Source organism: Littorina saxatilis, linkage group LG17 (genome assembly GCF_037325665.1).
Source record: "Littorina saxatilis isolate snail1 linkage group LG17, US_GU_Lsax_2.0, whole genome shotgun sequence".
In the NCBI taxonomy this organism is placed as follows: domain Eukaryota; kingdom Metazoa; phylum Mollusca; class Gastropoda; order Littorinimorpha; family Littorinidae; genus Littorina; species Littorina saxatilis.
Window position 1 is genome coordinate 49,506,619 of NC_090261.1, and position 10,048 is coordinate 49,516,666.

The following is a 10,048-nucleotide window of genomic DNA, read 5'->3' on the forward strand; positions in this document are numbered from 1 at the left end:
GCACAAGAGCGAGCGACAGAAAGGCAGAAACAGAGAGAACTAAAAGTCCCAAGGGAGAGAACGCAAAGTACTTCCGGTGGAATACCGTCTCTGAGGATATTTGGGCTGCCCACTCAAAATTGTTTGACGATTCTTCTTGTAAGGTTTGGAGTTGGTCAGAGTTTAAAGCGGTCTAGAATATGTTTCAAGTAAGAATAACAATCAGCATAGTTTTCATACGTGGCTATAGTACCTGCGAAGTTTTTAAAAGCTGAACTGAAGCTGTCATCCCCATGGTAATTATGTCAACAATAATATGGAAGAAGGGACACGCTTTCCGTCTTTTGAAACATTGCATAGACACGGTTTAATCTTCAGCCCTTCCTTTTGACAGATTTTAAGCAGAAGCGCAGCTATTATGCTTTTTTTGTTCACAAGTAACACGGAATATTGCGGTTGTATTCACATGAAAAAAAAGGGTATATAAACAATGCATGTATATTGCTGTTTCTTGAAACCAAATGATTTGTAAATGAATGTATTGAAAGGGGAAGGGGCTAGTGGAGAGAAAAGAGTGCATATAAGGAGTAATAAAACAATAGAAAGAAAAAAGAGACTGTTGGATAATCTGAAAAACTTTCAATCCGTGAGGACCGATCGAGAGGCTATAATTAGTATAAAGAACTCGATCAGGCCATGAATCTGCTCTCCCTTCCCAGTTGTCCTGTTTCCAATCACCAATAGGACCAGATACCTATTTATAACCTGACTAGAGAGTAAAGAAAAAGTTTGGTAATTGTGTCCATCTAGAATGGGAATTGAACCGGGTCCATCTGCATGAGAAGCAACTGCTCTAATTATCTCAAGTCCAGCGGTCCTACTGTGTGTGTGTGTGTGTTACAGACAGACAGACAGACAGACAGAGACAACCAAAGATGAAACAGTCAGTCTCTTGAAAAATATCCATATCTTGTTGATAGTCAATGATGTCATCCAAACTCTTTACTTGCAGATGATGTGCCAAGTACGTAGCATGACCAGTATATGAGCCATCATGTCTAAGAAACCAGTTCCAAGTCATGCTGCAATCCCACAACGGGGAGTAAGTATTCTGATGAAGGTGTCTCAGAGTGGTTGAGAAAAATGAATAAAAGGAAGGATTGGGCAACTCTTCATTTCTATATATTAATTAAATGCTTGTTGTTTTGTGTTGTATACTTTTATTTTGGATTTTGTGTGTGTATATTTACCAATTTATGTATTCTGTCCAACAGGATCATCTTCGCCTTGACTTTGCTTACGATGACAGTGGAGACGATCTCTATGGCGACAGTGACCTTGGAGATTTTTCAGGATCCGAGGATGACTTTGAGAGTGACGTGACATTAGAGGAATTAGCAGGAGGTAGCCTAGACCTCGACAATGTCAATGCAACACAAAATGTGCCTCACACAAAAGGGAAAGGGGGAGGTGCGTCAAATGGCGACTCCATGGCACTGGTGTCAGCAAGTAAGGTTTATTAATCTTTATTTGAAAGTATTACACTTGGCTGTACGTGGTCTTGTGATAATAGTTATGGTGATTATGCTAGCCATGTTGTAAAACCAGGTATAAATCGTTGTTTTTGTCAAAAGAGCCAGTTATTTCTAGTGCTCATTACTCGAAATGAGAGTAAAATTTCTACAATAACATGAATTACATGAACTTGCAGGGGAAAGATGTTAAATTCAAAAAATCAAATAACTCAGCCAATTCAATGATTTTAGTTTTTATATTTTTACAATTTTAGTCAGAAAAATAATTAGGAAATTGCTAAATTAAGGTGCGCATGTACACTGATGTTTTCTTCAAGGTTCTGTAACCATTTCAAACAAAATCATGGTTGAAGAAATTTGAAGACTCTACTGTTGATTTTTACAGGTGACTCAACAGAAGGTGATGCCTATGACGTTGACAGTGAGGAAGAACAAGATTTGCTCAAAGGAATCAAGGATGAGATCAGAGATATGGTATGTTTAGCAACGTTACATGTACTTTAAGAAATACATGTAGAAACAAATCTTGACTGGAGTCATGACAGATAGTGGAAATATATTGAAATCAATCAATCAATCAATATGAGGCTTATATCGCGCGTATTCCGTGGGTACAGTTCTAAGCGCAGGGATTTTTTTTTTTAAATTTTTTTTTTATGCAATTTATATTGCGCACATATTCAAGGCGCAGGGATTTATTTATGCCGTGTGAGATGGAATTTTTTTACACAATACATCACGCATCCACACATCGGCCAGCAGATCGCAACCATTTCGGCGCATATCCTACTTTTCACGGCCTATTATTCCAAGTCACACGGGTATTTTGGTGGACATTTTTATCTACGCCTATACAATTTTGCCAGGAAAGACCCTTTTGTCAATCGTGGGATCTTTAATGTGCACACCCCAATGTAGTGTACACGAAGGGACCTCGGTTTTTCGTCTCATCCGAAAGACTAGCACTTGAACCCACCACCTAGGTTAGGAAAGGGGGGAGAAAATTGCTAACGCCCTGACCCAGGGTCGAACTCGCAACCTCTTGCTTCCGAGCGCAAGTGCGTTACCACTCGGCCACCCAGTCTTTTCTTTTCAATCTCCACATATAAAAACTGTTGCTATGTCTGCTTCAAGGAAGTTGGTTTGTTTAAAAAAAAAAAAAATTTATTCTATTATAATTTATATGAGCCTTTGCCAAAAGGTGCCATTTCGGACCCATGTATTTTTGGAAAGCAAGTGTAATTAACTGGATTACCCCAACATGTTTACATGTATTGTGCTTTGAAAAAGGGAGTTTGATGAATGCTTTTTTTAATGTTTTGAAGCCTGTTGTTGTTGTGAATGTTAAATAAAAAATAAAATGTTTCAAACATACACCAGAAACGGCCCCGAAAAATTTTGGACATTTTGGTGTCCTCGGGAAATTTTCGATTTTTCATGGTCTGCATCACTTTATCGGTTTTAATCAGCGTATTTCATACAGTCTAAGCATGCAACTCTTAGTAGAATGTGCAACAATCGTAATTAGAACCAGAATTTACCGAAAACCTCGCCCAGTAAATACCCGGTTATTTTCGAAGGCCTCATGTCCGCAGACCAACTTGTTTACAGATTCGATTTTCGCCGGTCTTGGTGCTTTGAATGGCCGCCATTTTGGATGAAAACGATAGTTTCGTGTTCGAGGAAATAAAAGCAGTGTGTTGCATTTGAGTCAGAATTTGCGAAGTTATTGTATCTAGCAGCTAAAAAGAATCGATGGAGTTTAAATGTCCGAAAGTAACGTTTGACACATTTTGTTATTTTTGCAATTTTCACAAAGAAGTTTCGCGAGTATTTTATACAAAAGCGTGGAAACCACTAGCTTTGCTTCTTTGGCGTTTCCGGTCACCGATTCGATTGAAATCATGGAGACGACGAGCCGTAAAGTTGAGAAAATATTGTACTGTCTGTTCAGGGTAAGGTGTAGATCTATACGTAACGTTTGACACTTTGTAGATCTAATGTTTGACACTTGCCCATAATTCTTCTCCCGACGAATTGAATTAGCTTATATTATCCCATGACCTGCCTCTTTATCTCTGTTAGCTGAGGAGGTGATTATTCTGAATATTCCATCACAACCATATGGATATCCTATGGATATCCCATCACAACCGAGTTTCGATCTCAAATGTCATTGGTCATTGTCTTTGATTTCAGAGTACAATTGAATAATTTATGGAGGTCATCTGCATATTCAGAGTTTACAGATGGACTACTTTTTACAATTAGTCAAGTTTTGACTAAATGTTTTAACGTATAGGGGGGAATCGAGACGAGGGTCGTGGTGTGTGCGTGTGTGTGTGTGTGTGTGTGTGTGTGTGTAGAGCGATTCAGACTAAACTACTGGACCGATCTTTATGAAATTTGACTTGATAGTTCCTGGGTATGATATCCCCAGACTTTTTTTCTTCATTTTTTCTTATAAATGTCTTTGATGACGTCATATCCGGCTTTTCGTGAAAGTTGAGGCGGCACTGTCACGCTCTCATTTTTCAACCAAATTGGTTGAAATTTTGGTCAAGTAATATTCGACGAAGCCCGGACTTCGGTATTGCATTTCAGCGTGGTGGCTTAAAAATTAATTTATGACTTTGGTCATTAAAACTCTGAAAACTGTAAAAAAAAAAAAAGTTTTTATAAAACGATACACATTTACGTTCATCTTATTCTCCATTATTTTCTGATTCCAAAAACATATAAATATGTTATATTTGGATTAAAAACAAGCTCAGAAAATTAAAAATATAAAAATTATTATCAAAATTAAATTTTTGAAATCAATTTAAAAACACTTTCATCTTATTCCTTGTCGGTTCCTGAAGAGAGAGAGAGAGAGAGAGAGAGAGAGAGAGAGAGAGAGAGAGAGAGAGAGAGAGAGAGAGAGAGAGAGAGAGAGAGAGAGAGAGAGAGAGAGAGAGAGAGAGAGAGAGAGAGAGAGAGAGAGAGAGAGAGAGAGAGAGAGAGAGAGAGAGAGAAAGAAAGAGAGAGAGAGAGAGAGTGAGAGAGAGAAAGAGAGAGAGAGAGAATGAGAGAGAGAGAGAGAGTTTGTTTGTTTGTTTGTTTGCTTAACGCCCAGCCGACCACGAAGGGCGGCCACACACACACACACACACACACACACACACACACACACACACACACACACACACACACACACACACACACAAAACCCGACCGACTGAATATGTAAGTGATCCACGTGTGAAAACCAAAACATAACAGCGCGATGACAGCCAACATTTCTATCCCCGACTGACAAACAGTAACACTGCATGCAAACTGACTTGGGTCAACGATCAAACCAGCACGGCCCGAACTGAATTTGTTGCGCTGCCATTATCGTGCGCAATTCTGGTAAAAATATAAACCCGGTATGCCGAATTGAGTATAACGAAAGTCGATGTCATATACATGATACACAAGGATATTTTAAAATGACTTTCAAAATGTAAAAGCAGATAGCAGACCTTTTTATAAGCAATTTGAATGACTGAATGTCTACATACAAGTCGAATGACGCCGTCCATTATGCTGACAAATGGGAACTAGCTATGCGCATGAATTCATTGACATGAATTTCGACTGCGGAGGCTTTTGGCAAGCTGAAAACAGGCACGGGCAGGTTTTAGTGGAAAAAGTAAGTGTTTTTTTTAATGAAAACGTCGGAGTAATGGGATAAATAGCTTACACACTCCGAGTTCTGATTATCTTGCATATTGTGTAACCTATATACAACTGCTTGCTACTTTTGGAGGCAAATTTGATTGAAGAAAAATTCGATCCTCTGTTTTTGTTAATATCCGTGTTACGATTCAGGAGGATACGTTCATATCCGTGCAACGATTTAGGAGGAGACATTTATGTCCTTGTAAATATTGTAGCCAAAGCTGAAAAAATGCTTTTGGGTTAGCAGGGGGAAGGAATATTTTCATGAGATTGTTTTAACACCACCCCCCCCCCCCCCCCCCCCTCCCCAACATAAAAAAAAAATCAAAGTTTTTTTTTTTAAATTTGGATTTTGCTAGGATTTTACGTACAACTAATTAAAAAAATTCGATTTGATTGAGAACCTTGTTCCAGATGTACATAGACATTAGGTTAAAACTGTATTCTAAATGTCTGTTTGAATATTGTAGTTATTTTTGACATTTTCATTGATTTCATGTCCACTGACTCCATGTAACACGTGACAGGTAGAACGCAGATTTGACCTGTTTTGAACATGATGTTACTTTTTTTGTGGTGCTTTGATGTTCCATAATTACCTAATCTTCAAAATATGAATGTATCCTAAAGGTCTATTTAATATCACAGTTGTCATTTATAACATTTTGAATAATTTCATGTCCACTCACACAGTGTAACATGTGACACGTAGAATGCTGTTATGACTTGCTTTTAACATGTTTTGCTATTGTTTCTGTTTTCATATTCCATAAATAACCTAATCTTTAGATTGTAAATGAAAAGTTAGTGTATGTATAACATTCTGGTTGTTATTTCAAATATTATGAATATTTTCATGTCCATCAATATTTTTGTAACACGTGACACCTACAACAACATGTTTAACTAGTTTGAGCAAACTGTAACAACTTTTAGGGATATTTTTAACATGTGTCAGTGTTTCTGTTGAAGTGTTATATTTTATTTTAGGGTTTATACTTCTTGTGGTTACTTAGCAGAAAGTATCAGTTTTGACTTTTATGATGTTTGAGCGTTTTGCGACATTACGTGACACTGCATTCAAGATTTGGCTCCAAATGTACTTTTAAAGACTGATAATGCTTCTGCAGGGTCTGTTTACTAGAAATAAATCATTACCAGTTGTATGAAATGATATTAATGGCTTCTGTGGTCAGTTTTGTTGCACATGTGGCTTTTCTTAAAATTGGCGTTTTATGGCATATTATCAAACCGTACACATTTCCCAAATGCACAAACCATTCTTTTATTACACAAATGTGTTCATCAAAGACTAATGTATCACTTAAAACACCAAAAAAAATCAACTGAAAAGGTTTAGTTTGTCACAAATGTCCAAGCACCCCCCAGCACCTTTTGGCAAAGCCTCATATACATTAATATGTTTTGAATTCTAGGTAGGCTTTGTGAGGTAATTTTCAGTCTTTGGCTTCAAAACCTCTGAAATGTACCCACATTTTTAGGACTCCCTCCTTTTTAAGACCTGATTTTCTCAGGATTTTGGAGGTCATACAAAATTCCACTACAGTCAAGCAATGACTGATAACTGACAAGAAATTGTCTTACAGGTTCGAGAAGAGATGCAGAGTGAGTTGAAGGTGTATGAACACAAGATCAAGGCCATCGAGGCTGGGCGATTCCCCTCAGCAGATGGTGGAGCAGGGAAAAAAGAAGAAGATAAATACCCTGACCTGGCGGACATGGAGCCGGAGCTGCGAGACGCTTACATCAAGATGCGCAAGCTGGACCGGATTCTGGACAAGAAACTGAAGAAGGAGAAAGAAGTCAAACGCGACAGAATATTACTTGAGCGCAGGTATGGTAGAGATTTTAAATGTGCGATTGTTGCAACACTATTTGCATGATTGCTATGTACCTTTTGCATGTTATGAGCACTGACTGATGCTCGTGAACTGATCTGAACAATGATATATATATATATATATATATATTCTTTTCTCAGGAAACTGTATTATTTTGTATGGTTCAACATTTTTTCTTCTTCATTATACTGACTGATGCTCGTGAACTGATCAACAATAATATATAATATATTCTTTTCTCAGGAAACTGTATTATTTTGTATGGGTGAACATTTCTTTGTTCCATTATACTGCAAAAAACTATTACAGCCGCCAGTAGTTTTCAATTTACCTTCTGCCTTTCGTATTATATCAGTAGAGAATTCATTAATAATCATTTCTTGGTCATTTGGTATGCAATAAGTATTGGGTTGCCTGTGTTTTTGTGGTTTCGACAGCACATGACTAGAGTTTGTGAAGTTGTAAACTGACAATTAGGTTGTTATTTTTGTCTCCAGAATTCGTGAAGAAATCAATGCTATGCAGGCTAATGGGAATTTTCAGAAAGAGATCAAAACAAACACAGACAGATACCTGGCATTGGCCCTGCCACCTAGTCATAACCAAGGTAAGAAATGGACTGATCTTGGCTGCAAGGTGGTTACTTCAAGCTCAGATGAATAATCACACTTGTGTGTGTGTGTGTGTGCTAGTGTGTGTGTGTGTGTGTGTGTGTGTGTGTGTGTGTGTGTGTGTGTGTGTGTGTGTGTGTGAGAGAGAGAGAGAGAGAGAGAGAGAGAGAGAGAGAGAGAGAGAGAGAGAGAGAGAGAGAGAGAGAGACTGTGTGTGTCTGTCTGTCTGTCTGTCTGTACGTGTGGGTGTGTGAGAGTATCTATTACATGTACTACACTTAATTAAAACACAATGTTCGTACAAAATGAAGAACAGAAGATCTATAGCATTTTTTTGTAAAAAAGGAAAAACGTTTTTTTAAATGTCTTCAAAATGTTTTATTTTTACCACTGACATATCAGAGGAATTCGAAGAGGAAGAGGGTAAGATCATATGCAGATGCCCGGTGCAATTCTGAATATTCTGTTTTACTGTATCACTATCAAGCACCTAATTGAGCAAAGGTCTGCACAGAGCTTATCATCTCATGTTGTATTTTTTTTTTTTTCATCATTTGGCAATTGGGCTGTATTATTATATCATAAGGCTATGTGTGGTCTGCTGATCACTTTCGCACACACACAAAAAAATCCCATCACGCTCATTTGAAGAGAGTTGACAATCTTTCTCTCTTTCTCTTTACACCTACCTCATAGTTATGTATGCATTCACAATGACATAAAAAAAAAAGTATTGTATGGAGGAAGAAGGGCCGAGTCTTATTCCTTTTTTTTTTCTTTAAACATTTTATTTTAAATCACTGCCAACATCATTTACTCTCACTGTTCTACACAGTGATCGATGTTTCACATTTGCATGTGTTTTTATTTGAAGAGAATGTATCCTCGTAGAGGCTGGGGCTGCTAGTCAGTTTTCTCCTAATTATTATTACTGCGCTTGTTTCAGGAAAACAACTCACTTTACTCAAGTCTCAGTGCATTGTCATTGATTTGATGTTCGTTTTACAATTTTCACATTACGATTGCGCCATACAAGCTGCATGAACACCATGCACTTCAGACAGTAGAATCTTCTACAGTGGTGTTAAAACTGATCTACTTTCTGGCCCTAATGCTAACTAAAAAATCATTCCAAAGAACAATCAATACCTCTGTGTTTTCTGGCATGATGATATTGATTCTTTGGGTTTACAATGGTACTTGTGATGTGAGGCCCCTCTGATGGGAGAACACTCGTACAATATGAACCCTTGTCAAAACAGATCAGCTCACCGTCTCAGATCTGGTCAGTCTTTTACATGGGATAAAAACATCCCTCAACTTGGACATATACCAAGAATAAACGGAAATTGAGTCATCCAAAAATTCCAACTCACCACAGCAAGCATTTGGTGCGTGATTTTTGGCATATGACAAAGTCGAGGATGGTCTTGTACCATGAGTAAAAGCTTTGACACTGAGACGAACCGTTTTCACGAGGTGGAGTGGACCTTCAAAGAAAACTTAGAAGACATATATACCAAATCCCTATAGAAACTTAATTATGCCCATAAAAGGTAAGAAGAAAAATGGCAGGATTTGACATGCAAACAAAGTCAAACTTAAAATAGAGAAAATATTGGGTCACCTCCCTTGACAGAACACCTTCTGTTGCCCCTTTGTCTATCATCTCTACCAAAAGGTACCTTTCATGAGAGGCAACCTGCAATTTAGGAACACTATTGGCTGGTCCCAAGGGTATCATCTTATCATCAGTACCACTGTGTTTCCTTCACAGGATTATCAGTATTATTACTTTTCCCATGTGCAGGTGTGATAGTAGACGAGCCACCTGTGACACCGGTGTTCCAGACACAGGTGAACGAACATGACTTGGAGGAGCGACGACAAAAGGGTGCAGCTGCAGGAAGCAGTAGATCATCAGGTGGGGGTGAAATAACTGTGTGTGTGTGTGTGTGTGTGTGTGTGTGTGTGTGTGTGCGTGCATGCGTGCATATGGTGCGTGCATGTTTGTGTGTGTCAAATACGGTATGCAGCCATTTGGAGATGTCAGTGCGCATGCCCAAGTGGTTTACAATTTTGTCACTGCAGCTGTACCAAACAACAACAATGCATCAAAACAAAATGAGAAACAACTTCTTGTTATCAGCTGTGTCCAGAAATAGTCGTTTTGCATTCTGCTGGGTCCTGGAAAACTTTCAAGATTGCAGTATATGATCCAGTTTTCCCCCGAAATCGGCGTATGCTGCCTGAATGGCGGGGTAAAAACGGCCATACACGTAAAAAATCCAGTCAATATAACACTTACCTCGACAGTACTATTCTTGCACATTATCTATTATAGGCCGAAAAA

The 10,048-nt window shown here is 38.3% G+C and overlaps 1 protein-coding gene across 1 annotated transcript in view; it reads left to right on the top strand.

The window, feature by feature from the left end:
• LOC138953705 (fibrous sheath-interacting protein 1-like) overlaps nt 1-10,048 on the top strand; it is a gene marked incomplete in the record, with an annotated part of 23,939 nt that continues 13,891 nt past the window's right edge. Inside the window, 7 exon segments of the mRNA XM_070325596.1 lie at nt 1-138; nt 992-1,081; nt 1,254-1,488; nt 1,900-1,988; nt 6,830-7,077; nt 7,582-7,691; nt 9,506-9,619. Coding sequence (XP_070181697.1) covers nt 1,034-1,081; nt 1,254-1,488; nt 1,900-1,988; nt 6,830-7,077; nt 7,582-7,691; nt 9,506-9,619 — 844 coding nt within the window.